The 23,782-nt window shown below is 40.9% G+C and overlaps 2 protein-coding genes and 1 long non-coding RNA gene across 4 annotated transcripts in view; 2 read left to right on the plus strand and 1 right to left on the minus strand.

The window, feature by feature from the left end:
- LOC125238286 (luciferin sulfotransferase) overlaps window positions 1-23,782 on the plus strand; it is an 82,116-nt gene that overhangs the window by 14,052 nt on the left and 44,282 nt on the right. The window lies entirely within an intron of this gene.
- LOC125238287 overlaps window positions 1-23,782 on the plus strand; it is a 33,128-nt gene that overhangs the window by 3,136 nt on the left and 6,210 nt on the right. The window lies entirely within an intron of this gene.
- On the minus strand, window positions 9,411-15,854 carry LOC125238285. Of its 2 annotated transcripts, XM_048145575.1 has the most exons (3): window positions 14,524-15,854; window positions 13,850-14,018; window positions 9,411-9,857 (listed from the first exon to the last, which is right to left on the minus strand). In XM_048145575.1, the coding sequence occupies exons 1-2, from the start codon at window positions 14,882-14,884 to the stop codon at window positions 13,876-13,878; spliced, it is 504 nt and encodes a 167-aa protein (XP_048001532.1). In that variant the 5' UTR covers window positions 14,885-15,854; the 3' UTR covers window positions 9,411-9,857; window positions 13,850-13,875. The 2 variants fall into 2 exon arrangements, with proteins under 2 accessions (XP_048001532.1, XP_048001531.1); XM_048145574.1 differs by having other exon boundaries at window positions 13,850-15,854.

Genomic DNA, 23,782 nt, shown 5'->3' on the forward strand with positions numbered 1-23,782 from the left:
TCAACAGAACTGCTATTCTACTTATCAGAACTCCACCATGTTTGGGCTCATTAGATTTGGACTGACGAGCACAATCGATCTAGATGAGGTCCAAGGTCTCATGATGGAGTCAGGAGATGGTCAACAGAACTCCTATTCTACTCATCGGAACTCCACCATGTTTGGGCTCATTGGATTTGGGCTGACGAGCAGAATCGATCTAGATGAGGTCCAAGGTCTCATGATGGAGTCAGGAGATGGTCAACAGAACTGCTATTCTACTCATCCTAACTCCACCATGTTTGGGCTCATTAGATTTGGGCTGACGAGCAGAATTGATCTAGATGAGGTCCAAGGTCTCATGATGGAGTCAGGAGATGGTCAACAGAACTGCTATTCTACTCATCGGAACTCCACCATGTTTGGGCTCATTGGATTTGGGCTGACGAGCAGAATCGATCTAGATGAGGTCCAAGGTCTCATGATGGAGTCAGGAGATGGTCAACAGAACTGCTATTCTACTCATCATAATTCCACCATGTTTGGGCTCATTAGATTTGGGCTGACGAGCAGAATCGATCTAGATGAGGTCCAAGGTCTCATGATGGAGTCAGGAGATGGTCAACAGAACTGCTATTTTACTCATCATAACTCCACCATGTTTGGGCTCATTGGATTTGAGCTGACGAGCAGAATCGATCTAGATGAGGTTCAAGGTCTCATGATGGAGTCAGGAGATGGTCAACAGAACTGCTATTCTACTCATCCTAACTCCACCATGTTTGGGCTCATTAGATTTGGGCTGACGAGCAGAATTGATCTAGATGAGGTCCAAGGTCTCATGATGGAGTCAGGAGATGGTCAACAGAACTGCTATTCTACTCATCGGAACTCCACCATGTTTGGGCTCATTGGATTTGGACTGACGAGCAGAATCGATATAGATGAGGTCCAAGGACTCATGATGGAGTCAGGAGATGGTCTACAGAACTGCTATTTTACTCATCATAACTCCACCATGTTTGGGCTCATTGGATTTGGGCTGACGAGCAGAATCGATCTAGATGAGGTTCAAGGTCTCATGATGGAGTCAGGAGATGGTCAACAGAACTGCTATTCTACTCATCGGAACTCCACCATGTTTGGGCTCGTTAGATTTGGGCTGACGAGCAGAATCGATCTAGATGAGGTTCCAGGTCTCATGATGGAGTCAGGAGATGGTCAACAGAAGTGCTATTCTACTCATCATAACTCCACCATGTTTGGGCTCATTAGATTTGGGCTGACGAGCAGAATTGATCTAGATAAGGTCCAGGGTCTCATGATGGAGTCAGGAGATGGTCAACAGAACTGCTATTCTACTCATCATAACTCCACCATATTTGGGCTCACCAGATTTGTGCTGACGAGCAGCATCGATCTAAATGAGTTCCAAAGTGTCGTGATGGAGTCAGGAAATGGTCAACAGAACTGCTATTCTACTCATCATAACCCCACCATATTTGGGCTCATTAGATTTGGGCTGACGAGCAGCATCGATCTAAATGAGTTCCAACGTGTCGTGATGGAGTCAGGAGATGGTCAACAGAACTGCTATTCTACTCATCGTAACTCCACATGTTTGGGCTCATTAGATTTGGGCTAACGAGCAGCATAGATTTAGATGAGGTCCAAGGTCAGGACTGTCAGGATATAATTCAAGTCCTGAAGTGTGGTTCTGGTTATCCTATAGTTAAGGGGCGTTCATTAATCACGTCATATTACATTTTTGGCCTATTTTAAACTGGCTGACAATAATAATGAAATCTTACTTACTGGCCTAAAAATCTTATCTTACTTGACTAAAAATTATTTAATACAATAGGGATCATCCACATATTACGTCACACCAAATTTCAGGTTTTTGGACCCCTCCCCCCTCCTATGTCACGCTTTTTTTGTATCCCTTTAACTGGGATTGTCACATTTAGTATGACACCCCCCCCCCCTTACACTGTGACGTAATATATGGATGACGCCAATTATCTCTACTCTATTTAATACAAACTTTGGGATTAGTTGACAAAGCGGACCCCAGGATCCCATAAGCCGTGGCAAATGCCGGGATAACGCAAGGAAGATGATGATATTCGTCTTTGGGTCAAAGGAACAACATATGTATGCAAAATTACAGTAAATCGGTTCAGTAGTTTTAGAGAAAATTGGCTGTGACAGACGGACGGACAGAGGCACGAGTGATCCAATAAACCTTTTTCCTGTTTGAGGTACGGAACCCTAAAATAATAGCGCCGAAATATGATTTTTTGTTTACTACCGTTTACCACTACAATCCATACAGTGTACAGTCACCGGCATAAATAAGTGATGATTTCTGTACCTTGTCATATACTCTTTGAAATGTCATACGAAATTGTCGAACGATCTATAGCGACTAGGTATAGAAATCTCATCACTCCTTTATGACGGTGACTGTAGCACAGAGAAACAAAAAAAGTAATATGTTTCAACCCCAACCCTCCCCCTTCTCCATCATGATGATAGTTGATGATTTTTCCATTTTTTACCCCCTTAGGAGAAAAGTATCCAAAAACGCTGCTGAAATCACTTTTCTCTTATTCTCTAATTTCAAGTCTACGAGTATAACAAAAAAAAATCATCCCCCTACAAACTTGCACCCCATTTTTACGCCCTTATGGGTGGAAGTTTTCATAATCTATTCTTATCTCTTGTAAACTTTTAAAGTCCCCATGTAAAACCAAAAGAATTGTTACTAGCGATTAAATTCAAAACTATCAAGATTATAATTTTAGAACAAAACGGGACTTAATCGCGTAAACACTTACATTTATATTAGGCCCGACGTTTCGAACATCACATTATGTTCGTGGTCACGGGTAGACTGGCGAGGAATTTATTATTTAAGTCCGAGGATTAATTTATTTAAGTCCCGTGTTCTAAAATTATGAGTGCAAATCGTGTTAGTCTAAATCAATATATCAAGATTATTCTTGCCTGTATTGAAACACGCGTTGCGTTGCCGGTGCTCGCGTACCGAGCGTCAACGCCATCTATCGATGGCTTTTTCACGAATTTGATGAGCGCTCAAAGGAATAAGGGCTCTTAAAGAAAAAACACTTACTATCAGGTGTGATCGTGGTCAAACGTCTACCTATTCATACTAAAAAAAAGAAGAAAAAGAAATCACAATGCACTAATTTGTTTCTAATGTTTCTTCGCGCCCACAGAAATTTGCCACCACCTGTCCTTCACCTGTTGCAAAATGTTGATTTATTGCATTTAATTGCCCCAGACTAATGTATACATTATATTAGAGATTGATAGAGCTAAGACAAAGCTAAATTTGCAAAGATTTTGATAACCTGATGACTAAAGTGTATTTTAATACACACAGTAACAGCTTGCGATGCGACGAAATCAAACCTTCTATCTCTATGGACGTGTCTTAGGTGGGCGACGGAACGCGACGGCGATGCGACGCGACGAACTAGCGATGAACATGCGAATGTTAAGCGACGCGATTCACGCGATGCGATCAAACCGCTGTGTTCATATGGGAGTGTCTTGCGTAAGTGACGGCCCGCGACGGCGATGCGACGCGATGCGATGGCGATGGGCGCGCGATCAAGCTATTTGATTTTTAGAAGCGAATTCAATACGTAGAGAGGTCGGACTAGAGAAATAACGATTGATTACTAGTCTCACATTTCATTCTTTATATTTTCTTATAATAAAAATTCAAAATATTCAAATTAGCATAAGTTGACCAAAGTAGTAATGTGCCTAAAAAGTAAGGAAATTACAACTTTTGTAACTTGTATTGACAGCCTTTGATTATGTGCACGGTGATACGTGATTGTCTGCGTAAAATATTAAAATTTAAGTGTGAACTAAAAATATGAAACACTAGTGCGATGACCTTGCAATATATGTACTAGCACTTGACTTTGGTGAATAGGATCACAAAATTAACTAGTTATTACAACGGGCTCGTAGCCTAGCGGTTTCGACGTCTGGACGCCGCGCCAGCGGTGTGAGTTCGAACCTCGGCTGAAGCGTGCTTTTGCAGTTTTATTTTTATTTCTTTTATTTTCTATTATTTGATTGTTTACTTTTTTCTTTCTGTAAGAATCTACATTCTTATTTTTATTTTATTTTTAATAACTCCGGCTTTTATACTAACAAGGAATGGTACCCATACAAAAAAAATATAATTAGACTACTCTTTAAGGGGCGTTCATTGTAATTCCTGCGATTCCTGCATTTATTGTAACTCTTAAATAATAATATTATCCTAAACCAGAACTTCTTGTTGCCATATAAAAAAAAAACATACATATAAGACATACCTTTGTGTCGATAGATATTTTTCAGTACAGATGGTGTTTTTTTACGCACTAGTGCGAGAAGTGGTTCATTATATGCCAGGTCGAAACTACGGAGGCTCATCTGTACTGAAAAACCTCGTACGATACACGTGCGAAAAGGAAATTCGTAACTCGTGTCGATTTAAAACACTCCCTTCGGTCGTGTTTTAATTTATCACCACTCGTTTCGAACTTCCTTTTTTACGCACTTGTATCGTAATGTACTATTTTAAAGCACATAAAATTCGAATAAAATACACTGCTGACACGGGCCCGCTCACTGCTCAGTCTGCGCCCAGCGCTCATAGACAGTGGACCTACGTTCGATCGTCCGGCGCACCGTGCTCTCGTAAGCATAAGCAGCTAGATAGTTCCGAGAAGTGCTGTATAGGTACTGCGACTAAACAAATCTTGATCCTGTTGGTGGCAAACAGGCATACGGTCCGCCTGATTTTTACACATGCAATTTTATCCAAGAAATTTTACTTGAAATCTGATGAGAGTTTGAATTATTATTATATTTCGGGACCAAGGGACCGATTTTTGAGTCTCACGCGTTCGAATGCAGAAAATTGTCACTGAAAATACTAAGCAATTCACTGTTTTCAACCGGTATTTTAGTGACAAATCCCATATGTGAGATTCAAAAATCGGCCCCCAGGATGAGGTTCTGGTTCTCATGGTGGAGTCAGGATATGGTCAACAAAACTGCTATTTTACTCATAATAACTCCACTATGTTTGGGCTCATTACATTTGGGCTGATGAGCAGCGTCGATCTCGATGATGTCCAAGGTCACATGATCGAGTCAGGAAATGGATAACAGAACTGCTATTCTACTTATCGTAACTCGACCATGTTTGATCTCATTAGCCGGGCCAATAACACATGTAATTTTTTGCACACAGCTCAGCTCTTTGAAACTGTTTATTTTAAGTTACTTACAATTTAAGTAGGTACCATATAATAATAATATATTCTTATCTCTTGTAAACTTTACAAAAAAGTTAACACATAAAACCAAAAGAATTGTTACTAGCAATTAAATTCAAAACTATCAAGATTATTCTTGCCTGTGTGTTGCGTTACCGGTGGCTCGCGTACCGAGCGCCAACGCCATCTATCAATGGCTATTTCACGAAATTGATGAACGCTCTAAGGAATAAGGGCTCTTAGTGTAGTGGTTATGCCAGTCGACACTAGATGGCAGCATTAAAAAACACTGGGTTACACTGTATGACATTTTTTTATTTCAACATTAAGTAAATAGCATTCGGTGCACGTGGAATTAGGTACAAATTATAATAATTTTATTGGATAACACTGGTTTGTTTGAGTCTGGACTATTTATTTGATGATCCCGTGTTCACGAGTTTTTGTTTTGTGTGTAAATAATGTCGGACACTGAATTGTTTATGCTCAGATTTATTTATTTATTTAAAAAGTTTAAATATAATAAACAATTTACATCACATTACATTAAATAATATTAAATTATAGTTATATTAATATTCGATTAAATTAAGTTAAATGTTACCTAATTCAGTTGATAATTTATTAATATTAAATATAATATAAATTTACAGAAAAATATTAATTAAATATTAATTAATTATTATTATTGTTTATTAGTATGGATTAAAATAAACATTAAGTTAATAAAAACAAAATGCAGTATTATTGTGTGCTACTTAAAACTTTCCTTGTTAGTATAAAACCCGGAGTTCTTAAAAAAAATTAAGAAAGTAGAATCTTAGAGAAAGAAATAAGCAGGTAAACAAAATCAAATAATCCATACTGATTAAATTGGAAAGTGTGTGTGTGTCTGTTTGTTTGTCCGTCTTTCAAGAGAAGCCGCGGGCAAAAGCTAGTAGAACGTAAAAGAAAAAAAGTAAATAAAAATGCAAAAAGATTGCGTGAGCCGAGATACGAACTCACGACACTCATGGCGCAAACGATTCCACCTAGAAGTCAAACCCGCTAGACCATTTGCACATTGTGAAAGACGGCGAATCTTGTGATTCTAATCACCAAATTCCAGTGCTAGTGCGGCGCAAGGTCATCGCGTATTGGATACGCGATGACCTTGAGCCATCGCCGTCGCATCGCGTCGCGTCGCGTCGCTCGTCGCTCACGCAAGACAGAGCGCAACGTTCCTTTCATCAAGAGCGTTGTTGGAGAGATGATGAGAGCTGCTGAGCTTAATCTGAAAAGGTCATTCATGAGACTTAGGACCAGTTGCATCAACCACATTTGACAGACACATCATCGTCACGCAGCAGAGGTCTATAGAACGTCCCATACAATAAAATTTAACGAATGCTTTAACGGTAACAGACGGTTTGGTGCAACCGGCCTTTAGAGTCAGATATCATATTTCCCAGTTACATAATTTCAAGTTTTACAGATTCAAATCGTAAAATTTTATTTTTATCTGAATATTTCATATCACACATATTTGGTCAGACAGAACGGCGATACGAATTCATTTCATTCTCTTAAAACACAATAGACGAATTTGTTTCTAATGTTCTTTCACGCCCACAAAAATGTTTCCATCTGCTTTACACCTTTTGTATTATGTTTGACACTAAAGATTTATTGTATTTAATTGCATGGTTGCATGATTGCATGGTGACTTTGAAGATTGCGAAATTAAATTTATTTTCAAGTTGTCATTGTTTAGTTTTTCACAGACCAGAGGAATGAAGAGAACAATTGAAATAAATTTACAAATGGAACCATTATAGTTTGACTTCGTCTGTCTGTCACATTGATAATTTTTGAACGCTAATTCTGAAAACAACCTGGAAAGACGGAAAACATCCAGAAAGCACAAATATATAGCTAAAATATTGTATAGATTTTACTGAGTCTCCGCCCCGCACTCTTCCAGATGCAAAGGAGTCATATGATGGACAAAGACATTGGACCACACTTATTCGGGCTTCTATCCACTAAAACTCTCGGCCTCGGCGCATCAACAGGGACAGATGAGTTTCACAGCATACTTATCCCGCTTTCGAGTTTCCGCTAGCTCAGCCGTTGCTACCGCCTGGTTAACATTCAGACTTGACTACGTCTTCGACTTACCTAACTATTTTAGCTCAGTGATCCAAAGTGAATATGTGTTGTCAAAGAGGACCCCAGGCTCCCGGCCGGCTCATGGGAATGAGCCATGGCAAATGCAGGGATAACGCAAGGAGGATGATGATAATCCAAAGTGAATATTGGCCTCTGAAATGAGAGATCGCCACCTGATTCTGCGCAGCCTCTTGTCAGTCACTGATTTGGGCTGATCCAGCCGCCATCCCTCCCAGCGATACCTGGGTCATACAGGGTCGACCCGCCGGTCGGCCGAAAACTCTCTTGACAGCCAGTCTTCTACTCCACATACATACTATTTTAAGCCTACCTTTTTTGAAAGTTATTGCAAATTAAATGCAACAAATCTAATCCTGTCAAACAGCATTGTGCAAAATTTCAAGGACAGGTGGTAGCAGATTTTTATGGGCGTGAAGAACCATTAGAAACAAATTTGTCCATTGTGCTTTTAAGTAATAGTTTTCGGCACCGTGCACCGCCGCACTGTCTGTCTGACCATCGGTTCGACTAATCTATTGCGAGGTTTGTAGATGCATTCAAATCTTTGGAAAGCTTTGGTAGAAGTAGAAATCGTGCCAAAAACGTCTCCAACATTTCTTTTAGATTTTTTTATAATATTGATTTGAACGTGCAACCTAGGGCAATTATGCCATCAACCCCGACACTTTACTATTAGTCTAAGTATTAGCGTGAAATACTATTTGGAAAAGGCCTCCCCTTTCCCTTTCCTATTCTCCTTATGCTGAGCTGAATTCCACCAATTTTGTTGAATTATGCATCGAAGTCGTTTTTTTGGTCCGTGCCTCGACTAATTCTGGTCTGGAGACAGCTAGAAGTATTAAATTAAATATACCAAATGAACATCTGGCAGCCTTGGGTCCAACCGGTCAATAGTGGTCAATAGTTCTATCCTTAATGAGTCACCAGATGGCGCCCCAGTCACGCCACCCACTGATGTCAGAAAATCGCCGCCATTTCACGCCTCTCACACCTACTATTGTTCGGCTAACTTTCGGCAATTCTGCGACCATTATTCGACTATTCCAAAACTATCGAAAGTTCTGTGAATGGCAAGTGATTTAAGATGGACCGTGAAATTGTGGAATTACTTTTCAAGTGGTCTTTTGTTAATGGACGAGGTTGGTGGTCAGTTGTTACAAGTAATCATCATAGCCTTTTGGCAAATTGAAGAAGTGGCGCTGATTGTCACAAATACACTTAATCTAAAGTCAGATTTTGGAATAAATAGTAGGTTATTATTTAAAATAGTAGAAATGATTAAAAACGTAATGTGGATTTGACATCTTTTTAGGGTTCCGTACCAAAAAGGTACAACAGGAACCCTTATGGTGCGACTCTGTCCGTCTGTCTGTCCGTCTGTCACATTCCTAAATATCTCGAGAACTACTAATGCTATCAACTTGAAACTTGGAATAGTTGTGAACATTGTAAACCTCTACAAATAGAAAGTATAATTTTTTTTAAGTATATTAATTTTAATTGTAGAAAATGGCCAAAATGAAAGGGGGGCAAACTGTAAATTTCAAGTTACTAGGTCAAGTGGGGTATCGTTGGAAAGAGCTCAAATTGAACGTAAATAAACTATTTTTATAATTTTTTTGTTGTGGAAAAAAAAAAGAATTTTGAAGGAAAATGTAAAAAAAATACCGTTCCCCCCCTTATCTCCGAAGTTTACCAACGAAAAATTATGAAAATTTTAGTAAACATTGGTTTTATGCTATATATTACAGGAAAAATATAATCGTGTTTGTATTTTGAATACTTTTTTTTTAATTCACAATAAACTTTTCAGATTTTTACTTTCAATTTACCCACCCTTGCGGATGTATATCGTACTTAAAATTAATACGAGATGTTACGTAAACCATCTTCTGTCCAATTGTTGTGGATTGGAGAAGGACCAGGCAGAATAAAAAAATGTTAAAAATATAAAAATCCTCTATTCTGCCACAAAATACAAAATAGGAAATAGGATATCGGTTGCTCGATACGAGTTCAAAAACGAAAGTCACGAAGATGGCCAATGCGCAAATTAGAGCGCATATTTTAAGGCAGAGGTCGCTCCCGTCGCCGTAGTGATGGTTGAAACTTTGCGTTTAGTTCCAACATGCCCGCCCACGTTGAAAGCTTGGTCTTTCAACCGAGGAATTACTTGTCGACTGGTAGTGGACATATCTTGCTGAACGCACGACGGATGATCCCGGATGACGTCCTGATGTCGGCCACGCGACTGATGCCATCGGATCCAGGAATGACGTTGACGATTCTGCCGAGCTTCCATTTCAATGGAGGCAGGTTGTCGTCCTTAATAACGACCATGGTGTCGACTGCAAGTTGACCCTTGGCTTGCCTCCATTTAGTGCGCTCCTGAAGTTCAGAAACGTATTCCTTGTACCAGCGGACCCAGTAGTGTTGTCTTAATTGCTCAATCCTCTGGTACCGTGTTAGCCTCAAAGGAGGAATCTCTGTTAGACAGGGAGTCGGAAGAGCTGTAAGTGGTCGTCCGATCAAAAAGTGACCTGGAGTGAGTGGTAACAGGTCAGAAGGATCGCTGGTTAAAGGGGTAAGAGGCCTAGAATTTAAGATTGCCTCTATTTGACACAGTGTCGTATATATCTCTTGGTATGTTAAGTGACAGTTACCTAGAACTCTAACTAAATGGTGTTTACAGGATTTCACCCCCGCTTCCCACAACCCACCGAAGTGCGCTGAATATGGTGGAATAAAGTGAAACCTAATACCGTCATTTGCTGCAGACTCAGATAACGTCCTTGCATTCGTGCTAAGAAACCTTTTTAAATCGTTATACGCCCCGACAAACTGGGTTCCATTGTCGGAGTAAATGTCAGAAGGCAGTCCGCGGCGGCTAACGAATCGCTTTAACGACGCCATGTAACCTTCTGCAGATAAGTCACTGCATAATTCGAGGTGCACGCATTTAGTTTTAAAACACACGAAAATCACAATGTAGACTTTCATTGTTTGACTACCACGACCTTTGCGAGACGCGGCCAGTATCGGACCGGCATAATCTACGCCTACAACCTCGAACGGAAAGCCTGGTGTTACTCGCGGGGAGGGCAAGTTGCCCATGAGTGGCGCTATAGTCGCACCGCGCATGCGAGTGCATAGGACGCATTTGTAATACGTTGACCTAGCTTGGATACGACCACCGATTGGCCAATACGTAGATTTGATATATACTAGCATGGCTTGAGGTCCCGCGTGTAACAAAATTATATGAACCGAGTTAAAATATGTCACCGTTATAAAATGCCCTTTTGGCAAGATAGCTGGGTGCTTTTTGTCAAAGTTAAAGGCCCATTTCTAAGTCTACCGCCTACACGCATAAGTCCTTCAGAATCCACGAAAGGATCCAGTTTTGTAAGCGGGTCTTTGGCTTTGAGCATAGTCTTATTTTTAACATCGTCATATGAGTGAAATGATTCTATTTGTGCTAATTTTACTAATGTGTTCATAGCCGTCTGTAGCTCTGTAGTGCTAAGGAACCCTGAACGTTTAACACTACCTGGTCGCGCGTTGTTAACGAACCGTAAAACGTAAGCTGTGACACGTTTAAGTTTAGTAAAATTAGAAAACTTCGTAAGTTTCAATTCTGATAAAGGTGATAGTGTGACATCGACCGCTACATGAGCCGTGATTACCTCAGCCTTAACCTCATCACTATCATTGCTCGCGTGGTGATTTTTGGGCCAGTCCTCTTCGTCATTACATAGGAATGCTGGACCATTCCACCAAATATCGGCAGCAGCAATAGACCCCGCGTCAAGTCCGCGTGAGACCAGATCGGCTGGATTGTCGTTAGTAGGTACGTGTCGCCAAGGCCAACCACCGGTGATTTCGAGTATATCAGCTACGCGATTTCGTACGAATACCTTAAGTTGGTTTGGTAGCATCCTAAGCCATCCTAAGACGATCATGGAGTCGGTCCAAAATGTGCAGCTGTCTGCTTTCATGCGAAGTGATGTTAGCGCTTTCTGGTAAAGCTGCGCTCCGATCAAAGCTCCGCACAATTCCGCACGGGGAATAGTTATCGGCCGGAGTGGCGCTACTCTACTTTTTGACATGAGTAACCGAGTAACTACTCCTGAACTAGTGATTGTGCGTACGTACAAACAAGCCCCGTACGCTGATTGAGACGCATCCGTAAAAATGTGGAATTCCACCCGCGATGCATGAATTCCTATGACCCTACGCGGAATACGTAAGTGGTTTAACTCTGGTAGAGACGTGGTAATATTATGCCACTTGTTATAAATCTCTTGAGGCACTTCATCATCCCAAGAGAGCTTTGAAAGCCATAAAAGCTGAAGCAGGATTTTGCCCTGTATTACAACTGGTGATAGAAGACCTAGAGGGTCGAATATCTTTGCTATCGTGGAAAGGATGTACCGCTTTGTTAACTTATCTGGGGTTTTCCCTAAATCGATGGTAAAGTACAAATCGTCAGTTCCACTTGTCCAACCTAGCCCTAACGTCTTACTCTCATCCAAGTTACCCAGATTAAGGTTTGTAGAGTCATCACTATGCTCATTTATGAGTCTAGGCTGATTTGAACGCCATTTGCGTAAATGCATACCGGCACTCTTAAGTACTGCGCTAACCTGAGCTATAATACTGGCAGCCTGTAGCTCAGTTTCAGACCCTGACAAAAAGTCATCCATGTAAAAATCATGGGCAATGATTTCAGCTAGCTGAGGCTCTGAGCATTCCAGTGCTAACTGTTTAAGACACCTAACAGCTAAGAACGGAGCACTAGCCGTACCGTAAGTGACCGTATTTAATTGATATGTGCACAAAGGATCAGATGGATCCTTGCGAAAAAGGATTTGCTGCAAATGCCTGTCGTCAGGGTGCACGACTATCCTTCTATACATTTTCTCTACGTCAGCCGTGTACACGAAGCGATATTGTCTAAAACGCAACAAGATAGCTATGAGATCATCCTGAATCGTGGGTCCCACGTGCTGAATATCGTTCAGCGTTACTCCGGTTGACGTACGCGCACTAGCGTTGAACACGACACGACACTTTGTCGTGAGGCTAGAAAGCCGTAACACGCAGTGTTGAGGTAGAAAGTTTCCTACCTTTTCATCGGAAGTAACCTTGGACATGTCTCCCAAAGTCTCGTATTCATTCATAAACTCCATGTACATAATAGACTTCAATTGCGGCTGCCGTTCTAGTCTGCGCTCTAACGACAGAAAACATTGCCTAGCCCGCTCGTAAGAATCGCCCAACAAAGATGAAGGCTGCTTTAAAGGGTACCTAACCATAAACCTACCGTCCGGTAACCGAGAGGTATTTTTAACAAAATGTTCCTCGCAAGCCCGTTCATCGTTGGAATAATAAGCCGTCGCGGGTTTTATTGTGGCTTCATCTAACTTCCAAAAACGCGTCAATTCGTCGTCTTGATTATTTATTTGAACAAAGTTGCAACAAATATTTTTTGAATAATAATTATCCATACTAGGACCAGACACTACCCAACCTAACTTGGTCTCGTAAACCACGGGCTTGTTTCGTCCCAATTTAATCTTGTCCCTGCCTACTAATTCCCAAAAGACTTCGGCACCTAGAAGAATATCGATAGGGGCCGGCGTGTGGAACTTAGGATCCGCCAAGACTAAATGTTTAGGTATGTCCAACATTGATTCATTTACCTTATACATAGGTAAGTCGCATGTTACTTTTTGTACTACATAAAATGACAGTTTCATGCTAAAACTTTTGTCCAATAAAGATGAGAACTTAGCATTACATATTTTACCTACGTCTGACTTTATATCTTTAATGCCAGTTAAAGACGCAGCTATATCCCTAATAGGTAAGTTAAGTTTTTTACAAAAGTCAGCTCTAATAAAATTAGGTGAAGCTCCGTTGTCTAAGAATGCGCGTGCCATATGTGGTTTACCATCACGATCATATACTTGTACTAGAGCGGTAGACAGTATGACTTGCCCTTCGCCTGACTCGACAGCCGGAAGGGCCGGCAACAACACGCCGCTACTAGCACTGCGACTGGGCCCAGGTTCATCATCGTCATGCTCACTAGGGTCGCTAGGACTCACTTCTATGACTGGCATTGCTACGGGAGCCGTCGTCGGCAACATATCTATATGTAGAAGCGAGTTGTGACGTAATGAGCATTCTTTGCACGGACCACGCCTACAATACTTTGCTATATGACCGGGTTTCAAGCAATTGAGACATACTTTCATCCCTTTAACCTTATCTGCGCGTTCTTTATTCGATAACGCGAGAAAGTCGGGGCACTCAAATAGCCAATGACCACGCTTACACAACGGACATTCATATGAAAAAAGTGGGCTACTCACAGTATTAGTTTGACGTTCATCTAGTCCTACGAAACACTTTTCCTTAACTTGTCGCACAGCGGAGCGCGCGTGCGCAGCGGAGGCAGCGCCGGCGCGAGCGGCGAGCGGCCAGGACGCGCGGCGCCCGGGCCCGTCCATCGCCATGGTTTCCAACAGATCCGCACGGTCGCTGAGGAAATGTATGATAGCATCGAAAGTAACTGTTTCGCAACTAGGCACAAACTCCTCCCACTCTCGTCTAGTAACATTGTCAAGTTTTTGACATATTATATAAACTAATAATGTATCCCAATGGGTGGTTGGTTCATCAAGGGTCGCTAACGCACGTATATTTTTACATATCGTATCTATAAGATGCCTAATAGCTGTCGGCGACTCCTTGGTAATTGGGGTTAAATTAAATATGGCCTTAATATGATTATTCACCAATAACCGCTTGTTATTGTACCTATCGCATAATAACTGCCAGGCTATTTTATAGTTACTACTAGATAAGGCTAAGGATTGTACAATTATCGCGGCACTTCCTACTAATGAAGCCCGCAGATAATGAAACTTATTTACATCATCAATGGAGTCGTCATTATTAATTAAACTATCGAATGTGTCACGAAACTCAAGCCATGTATCATACGAGCCTCCAAACTTCGGTAAAGAAATGGTAGGTAACTTACATTTTACATGTGGATGGCGCCGCGTATTGTTGTCGGAACCCCCATCGCTAGGCGCGACCTTGGAATGCATGGTTACCAATTCCTTAGCCGCCGCGACTGACGAGTAGTATAAATCCTCGAACTCAGACCTCTCGTCTAACTGGGCCTCGTCATCCTCTGCCATGTACTCCAACTTGGTTTGAATTTCATCATACGTGTTGTAAACACATTCCAATTTAGCAATCCGAAGCTGAAGTTCCGTCACCTGAGCCGCACACAACACTTTTTCGGCTAACTCGCGTATGTAACCTGAAAATTTAGTTAATCGCGACTTAATATGACCCCTTTTTTTAATTAACTCTTTCATCACGGCTTCTGACATCTTTAATTGTACTTAATATTTACCTTCTTAGCACTTAAACACTTTATTTCACCATAAACACCAGCACAATAAACCAGGAACGTAAACTTAACCACTTTCTTATGAATTTAATCCTAATTATTCCAATGTTGTTTACTTAATGCAAGCCGGCTGAGTTATGGCGATAAATACCTATGGCGGCCGGGCGTCCCGTTAGATATAGCAAAAAACGTTATCAGCGCTCGGCCGATTTACCTATGCAATTTTAAAACTGAAGATTTATTTGAGTTTTAGGTATGATTTATTTGTATAGAAATCGTAAATAGGTAACGGTTATTGATTTAATGTATGTTTAAAATAGGTATTGGGTTTTAAAGGATAGGTGATTAATTGATTATCTTAATACGCTGTGTCAAATAGAAGAATGTTTTAGAAAATAGGTATTTGTAGAATTTAGGATGGTAATTAAGGAACGGACTCACTTTTAGCTCTTCTTAACCTGTTCACTCCTTATGGACGTCGTCGAATACGGAATAATGATATGGGTCGTCGTATCCGGAATATAGGTAGAACAGTTGAGCACTTCGTAGCTGGATGAAGAAATAGCCGCCTCGGGATACTTCTAGCTGCACTCCTCACTGGAAAGCCGGTATGTTGGATGGGCAGGAAATATTCCACACGATGCGTTTCTCCTTTGTCTCAGCCGCAATGGAGGCCCTTGGTCCTTAATAGCTCGTAGCTCGCTGATTCCAAATTATCTGGCATCGAAGACCATGTTGTGGATTGGAGAAGGACCAGGCAGAATAAAAAAATGTTAAAAATATAAAAATCCTCTATTCTGCCACAAAATACAAAATAGGAAATAGGATATCGGTTGCTCGATACGAGTTCAAAAACGAAAGTCACGAAGATGGCCAATGCGCAAATTAGAGCGCATATTTTAAGGCAGAGGTCGCTCCCGTCGCCGTAGTGATGGTTGAAACTTTGCGTTTAGTTCCAACACCAATAAAGTAAAAACTGTTTAAATCGGTTAACATTATAAAGAATTATCCCTGAAAAACCAGGTCGCGTAAATTAGTTAGCAAATTGACCGGGAGATGGCGCTATACACTATAATACTCATTAGTGCCTATACTTTTGTCTTCTAGTCAAGTCATTAGAGTTATATGAAAATATGAGATTATTTTTACTAGGTAGTTTGAAAGAAAGTTTGTACGGAACCCTCGGTGGGCGAGTCCGACTCGCACTTGGCCGGTTTTTTATCTTTGGCGAATGTTTGTTTCAGCCCACATTGGGTGATTAGAAAAGGTGCAATTTTTTGCAAAATACTCATATGACTTTTTTTTGCATTATTCAAAATTTAACCCTTAAATGCATGACCTTGACAAATATTTATTCAAACTTGAATTTTGACACGCTGTCAATAGAGTCAAAAATGCATGATGCATATACATATACATCACTATGTATTTAAGGGTAAAATGTCAAAACTGCAGTAAAAATAAAAGATCTAACTGGATAAGAATCACAGACATTTTAACCAACTTCCTTTTATTTCAACCAATCATAATATCTACTCGAACATTCTCGTTAAACGGAGATCGGCGTCTTTATGTCTCTAACAAGCTTCTTTGATATATTTTTGTTACAAAATAATGTAGAAAAGCAGCTTTGAAGAGGTTATTTGCTTTATAAATTGAAAGAAAAATAATAATGTGCCTAAGCTGCTGGTAATGATATTGCATTATGTAAATCATAATGACATTAAATGAACTAAAGGTAAAACAGATACGAGTAGTATAAGTATTTGAAGGGTCCGTTTGACAAAATTGCAGAAACAGTACTAGGTAGTTATGTTTTTAATTATAGTATTTGTCAATCGGTCGTTCTTTCACCTGTCCTTCCGTTAATCCATCTATTTGTCCCTATCTATATAACTACCAAGGCAAGTTTACTCATACATGGAAACAATAAGATGTTATTGATTATTAATGTAACTGCACTTGGAACAAAAACCTTTGGCTCTTTTATTATTGCACATTATAAGCAGTTGGTGGAAAAAAACCGGCCAAGTGCGAGTTGTACTCGCGTTGCAAGCGTACACTGCAAGAAGGGCTTAAACGCCTCCTTTTTAGTAGGAACTTAAGTCATTTTTGCGAATAATCGATATTTTGAACAAAACGATGTAGCCGGCTAGTCAGCGGAGAAATGAAACAAAGGTTCTTCAAGTAAACAATATATAAATATATAAACTAATATATACAATAAAATGGGTAATATCTGTCAGTACGCGAGTAGGTAGTAAAAGATCGTCACTGGCCTCAACGTTCCTTCTGCTGGTCTTCGTCTATCCGTATAACGTGGTCTGTCCTCAGGTGCCACTGCGCGAGTTGTACAGAAACCAGGCTGAAGATGTTCCAGCGCTGAGTAGTATAAGCAGCGACGTTCAGCAAAGTTCTTCTTAAATTTTAAAGTAGAAGAAAGGACTGCAACAATCGTGCGTGCTTAGGTCTGCAGTCGGAACCTAGCCCAGGCCTTATTCGCTTTCGCGAAACAGTGACGTACAATAAGACTTGGATTAGGTTTCAACATTAATAGTTATTTGTTATACAAGGGGGCAAAGTTGTATTTTAACGCCGAGTGTGGAATTGAAAAACGAGCAAGTGAAAGGATTCTATAGTTGAACCTCGAGCGAAGCGAGTGGTTCGAGAATATAATCCTGAACTTGCGAGTTTCTTAACACACGAGAAGTAAAATACATTTGCACCCGAGTGTAACACAAAACTTTTCCTCTCACTATAGCGAGGAAACTAAAACGCAAAAAATGCGTTTGTCACTGCTTCCAGTAGTTCCACAGGTGGTAAATCATCTTTATTACTATATTCACCTACTCTTATCAATTTTAAAGCAGTTAATTTGACTTTATTCAAGGTCAAATAACTTTACCCACTAGTGGATAAAATGCGTTTTTACCCGCTGGTATTAAAGGACAAAACACGTGTTTCCGAGCTAGTGGGGGGAAAATGAATAAACTTAACTATTTACACATATTATACAATTATAAGTACCTGCATAAGAGGCAGCCCAACACAAACACACTGTTTTTACAATAGAAGTATTTCACAAGTTTTAAATGCAATTAAATAATTAGCACTTGAAATGTATATGAGCCTTCCCCGGCAGAGAAAATTTTGTGCAAAAAAACAAAAGACGCGTGATATGGCCGTACTTTTTCTTCTTAGCGGCCAGTGCGCGCGGCGACTGCAACATGCAGGTTTGCCATGTTACAGTACCCCTCGCGCCCAGGAGAATTTTCCAGAATAGAACATGAGGAAAATTCCAGAAAGAAAAATATATAACACTGTTTATAATTTCAAATCTTTAATGTGCCATCTCCCTATGGCACGCCCAGTGGAATCAGCTAATTCATACACAAGAGGAGAAAGCTTTTTTAAAACAGTACACTTTACAAATTTGGGAGCAAGTTTAGCAGTAAAATATTTACCAGCGTCACTTAACTGATAATTACGACGCCAAACAATATCGCCTTCATTAAACTCTGCATGTTTACGCCTTAAATTATAATATTTACAATTTTTTACATGAGCCTCCCAAATTGCAGCTTGCACTTTGTCAAGAATGGGCGACAAGTGGCCTAAATTCTCAGCGTATATGTCACGTGGTGCAAATATGAGGTCGTCATAATCGACTTCACTAGAATTAGGGGCACCGTAGAAGGAACCACATGGGACAAGCTCCCTTCCGAACACCAGAAAAGCAGGACTGAACGCAGTGACTTCATTAACACTGGTGTTGATGGCAAATTGGATCTTAGGAATATTAAGATCCCAATTTCTATGATCGTTTTCTACAAACGAGCTAATAGCTATCATTAAAGTCCGATTGTATCGCTCCACAGAATTCACTTGAGGACAATATTTAGGAGTAAAGTGTACTTCAGGAATCTGATATTTACTAAAAAGGTCTTGTAAATCATTGCTAATAAACTGAGCACCATTGTCCATTATAACAGTCCGCGGAAAACCATGTACTATGAATACGAAATCCTCCAAAATCTTACATATTATACTCGACGTTGCCTTTTTAATGGGAAATATTAAGCAGTATTTCGAAAAGCAACAATTGACAACTAAAATGTACCGATTTTGTTTACGAGTCATTGGTAATGTGCCAACAAGATCAATGGACAAACACTGAAACGGTCTGCAACACTCTTTGGGTTTGCCCATAATTCCCAAAGTTTGATGATTCTGGTACTTATACGCTAAACATGTCTCACATCTTGCGATATATTTACAAACTAGTTTTTTAAAGGTGCGCGGGGCCCGAGGGCCCCGCGGTGTTCTTAAGTCTTTTTGCTTTGGGGTGATCAGACTGTTGTATGTCTGACTAATTTGCCTCATGCACTAACTACTGTAGTAGTAGTAACCGTGGTAAGAGAAGACTATTACTTATTAGTATATAGTTTATAGTATGTAGTTTTAGTTTTGACTTGAGTTTACAAAAGAGTTAGGCGTGGGAGCACTGTCTGCCCGCAGCTCGGCCTGCGGCCTCGCGTGCTTGGGAGCCTCTCAGACACGCTCCGGGCTTTCGGCCCTCCGCGTAATTACTATGGGGGTTGTAGGGAAGTTGAAGCTTAAACACGACCCAATAGTAAAAGTGTCTTGAGAAGCTCACGACGGGCCTACGGCCTGCGGCCTCCGGCCCGTCGATTCGCTTCTCTAAGCCACTTTTACTATTGGGTCGTGTTTAAGCTCCAACTTCCCGGTCCGCCGGCAAGCCTATCAGGGACGCTCCGGGCCTTCGGCCCTACGCGGAGCTCGGCCTTCGGCCTTCGCTGGGTTTCGAAGCTCCGCGTCGGGCCTCCGGCCCGCCGCGTCGCTTTTAAGACACTTTAACTATTGTTTTCCTTGGGAGCACTGTCTGTCCGCAGCTCGGCCTGCGGCCTCGCGTGCTTGGGCGCCTCTGAGCCACGCTCCGGGCCTTCGGCCCTCCGCGTAGTTACTGTGGTGGTTGTAGGGAAGTTGGAGCTTAAACACGACCCAATAGTAAAAGTGTCTTGAGAAGCTCACGACGGGCCTACGGCCTGCGGCCTCCGGCCCGTCGTTTCGCTTCTCTAAGCCACTTTTACTATTGGGTCGTGTTTAAGCTCCAACTTCCCGGTCCGCCGGCGAGCCTATCAGGGTCATGAACGACCTGGGACCTCTGACTATGATGGCTTCATAATCTGTGGCAGTAAGGCTTAGTGCACACGTTTATTAGGCGCATTCCACGAGGATGTCCCTTACGAAAATACTTTTGTCTCGTATGGTAGCTACTTCAATGAAATCCGTAAAGCTCCAAACAACTGCCAATTTCTTAGACAGGCCCCGTAGCCGAATGGCATTTCTGCGATGCAAAACGCCAACGAATCGCCGCAGAATGTAGTCTGGCTCTGTCGCGCCAACACGCAAGAGCGACGGAGAGATAGAGAGCTACGAAAGAGATATTATCGTGAGCGTTTCGTGAGCGTTTGTGCATTCGGCTACGAACACTGGTGAATGAAATGACCTAAAAAAACATGACATAGACATAGACATAGACATTTTATTAATAATATTATAAATATTACACGTTCATCAATAAAATTATTTAACAACAATTAAATTAAGATTATTACAATTTCAGTCTAGTTATAATTTCGAATATTTAATTGAAAGATGCATTCATTGATTATATTACATATGATATGTCATTTAGATTTGTTAATTTAAATATTATAAGAAGCAAAATCGCTATCTTAGCCTCTTCAAAAGTATTAAACATTCCATTTTGTAAGAGACTTCTTCTTAAATTTACTATTAAGTTCGTTGATTATGCTTAATGAAATGTTTGCGTTAATTACCTAACCACAAACCTAAAACTATATGCAAAATGCAAATTTATTTATGGAACGTAAATAAAATCAATGCTTGGATTTTTTTTATTATATCGGGAGTGAGTTTTAGGTCTTATGTAAGGTCGCTCTCACACGATCATAATACGTCGCGCGTGCGTGGCAGATTTAACGGTCGCTAACAGCGATCAGGCCCCGTAGCCGAATGGCATTTCTCCGACGACAAACGAAAGCGATACGCCGCTGGCTCTGTCGCGCCAATACGCAAGCGCGATAGAGATAGATATCTACTAGCGCTTCGTTTCGTGAGCGTTTCGTGAGCGATTGTGCCATTCGGCTAGCCACCCTGGGAAATTAACTTCTTAACATTACAGTATGTTCCTGTATACCTACCTATTCATAAGTTATTTAAATTTTAGTTATAGGTATTTGAGAAACTGAAATTTTGATAGGTTCTGGGCAGATTTTTAGAAGAGTAACTTATTATGAATTTATGGGAAGTAACGCCTAATCGATTCCACTTTATTCTAAATTTTACATCATCTTTAATTTAATTATTGTATAGGTACAACATGCCACGCCAGTAGATCTAAATATATTATAAAAGAAGAATCTGACTGACTGACTGACTGACTGACTGACTGACTGACTGACTGACTGACTAACTGACTAACTGACTGACTAACTGACTGACTGACATATCAACGCACAGCCGAAACCGCTGGTCTTAGAGATTTCAAATTTGGCACGTAGGTTCCTTATACAGTGTAGAGGAGCACTAAGAAAGGATTTTCCAAAATTCACCTCCTAAGGGGGTCAAATGGGGGTTCAAAGTTTGTATGGGGAAACAAGATTAGTTTGACTATTTTATTCGAAACTTCACAGGAAGATTCCTTAAGACATATGACTGAATACGTGTTTCAGGTTTTTTGAAAATTTAACCCCTAAAAGGGTGAAAAGGGGGTGATAAAGTAAAAAAATCAATATGGGTATCGTTTTTATGGTTTATCGGGTCGCTGTTCACGATAAATACAACGTTTTTAAAATCTAACGAGGCGGAAGTGAAATACCTTCTCCCCTGTTGTAGTGCAAATAATGGGGTTTAAATATCAAAAAAATATATAAAAGAAGATATTGACTGTCCCTGTCCCTGTCCCTGTCCCTGTCCCTGTCCCTGTCCCTGTCCCTGTCCCTGTCCCTGTCCCTGTCCCTGTCCCTGTCCCTGTCCCTGTCCCTGTCCCTGTCCCTGTCCCTGTCCCTGTCCCTGTCCCTGTCCCTGTCCCTGTCCCTGTCCCTGTCCCTGTCCCTGTCCCCCTGTCCCTGTCCCTGTCCCTGTCCCTGTCCCTGTCCCTGTCCCTGTCCCTGTCCCTGTCCCTGTCCCTGTCCCTGTCCCTGTCCCTGTCCCTGTCCCTGTCCCTGTCCCTGTCCCTGTCCCTGTCAAGCGCGGATCCAGCTTCGTGCCCAGGGGGGGGGTCACGTGGTAAAGGCCCGGGGCCCCAGGGGGGGGGGGGGTCACGTGGTCTATTTGTATGGCCAACTTAGGCTCCAGGGGGGGGATAGGGATAGGGATACGGATAGGGATAGGGATAGGGATAGGGATAGGGATAGGGATAGGGATAGGGATAGGGATAGGGATAGGGATAGGGATAGGGATAGGGATAGGGATAGGGATAGGGATAGGGATAGGGATAGGGATAGGGATAGGGATAGGGATAGGGATAGGGATAGGGATAGGGATAGGGATAGGGATAGGGATAGGGATAGGTATAGGGATAGGGGACGGGGACGGGGATAGGGATAGGGGAGAGACGGGGGCAGGGACGGGACGGGAACGGGGTCGGGGACAAGGATAGAGATAGGGACGGGGATAAGAATAGGGATTGGGGTTGGAATAATCGGTCGGCAATCGATATCTAGGAAGTGTAAAATGCAGGTGGCTCAGTGGGAAGGGATTAGTATTTAAGTAGGCATCGGCGAGTATCCTGCATCCGTAATAACTATTACATTCAATGTGCTGTAAGAAGATCGTTGTTTGCTTGCCTTTTATATGTTTACGTTTGCAATAAGTATAAGCAAAATGGAAAAAATTGTAAGCGATAATGCAAGGAAGTACTTTTTACCCTACCGTCGTCGTCACCATAGCGTCGAGATACTGGCTATGTGGGTTGTATGAAGTTTCCCCAGTATAAATATTTATATAGGTAAAATACATACATATTCGTACCTACTACCTACGCTGTGGTCGCTGTGTAACAATTCTACAATCATTGCTAGAATTTCTTTTAAAACAAGTAAGTAAGTAAGTAAGTAATTTATTTATTGTAAGCTGTGTACATATAGGTGTTCAATATTTCAAAAACAAAGTATCAACAGTTGCTCGTTACATGCGTACAATATAGAAATTAGAAACTTAAAGAATAAATAACAACTATATACATTGTAACGTCTTAGAATCTAATACATTTCACTATCTGCCTCCATCACTTCGAAAAATTCTTTGAGGCTATAAAAAACATTATCCGTAAGAAACTTTTTCAACTTAAATTTAAATTTCTTACCATCTAACATTTTAATATAATTAGGCAAGGCATTAAATACTCTAATAGTAATATGTGTAAGGTACAGTCAGCCAAAAAGCAGTGTAAGGTTCTTGGCTGACCGTACAGCAAATAGATCAGTTACAATGGCCCCCCAGTCGAGAATTGCCCCGCTTTACCTTAATCGAAATAATCGCGGACAGATGTGGGCAAATTTTTTTTTGTTGTATGGTACCAAATTTGGCATGTCCTACCTCTTCTGACAAAGATTGCACAAATTCTATATCAATTTTTTACAGGCGTTTGATATTTATGCATAAATAAATAAATTGTATTTCAGAAATTATTAGTTTTGAATGAATATTAGTCATATTTTTAATAAAAACTTCTGTTTGAAGTCAACAAAAGTGTTGTTTTTCCCATGTCCTACTATGAAGTACTTATGTTTCATATGCGTTAAAATATTATTTTTGTATCATAACAATA

Source organism: Leguminivora glycinivorella, chromosome 23 (genome assembly GCF_023078275.1).
Source record: "Leguminivora glycinivorella isolate SPB_JAAS2020 chromosome 23, LegGlyc_1.1, whole genome shotgun sequence".
Lineage (NCBI taxonomy): Eukaryota > Metazoa > Arthropoda > Insecta > Lepidoptera > Tortricidae > Leguminivora > Leguminivora glycinivorella.

What these genes read in the sequence shown, in the direction of transcription:
- LOC125238285 (XM_048145574.1), bottom strand. Translation starts at nt 14,884, where the DNA reads ATGTCAGAAGCCGTGATGAAAGAGTTAATTAAAAAAAGGGGTCATATT. An exon ending in ATGAACGTCAAACTAATACT is followed by an intron (nt 9,858 to 13,849) that starts GTGAGTAGCCCA and finishes TCTGAACTTCAG; the next exon opens with GAGCGCACTAAATGGAGGCA.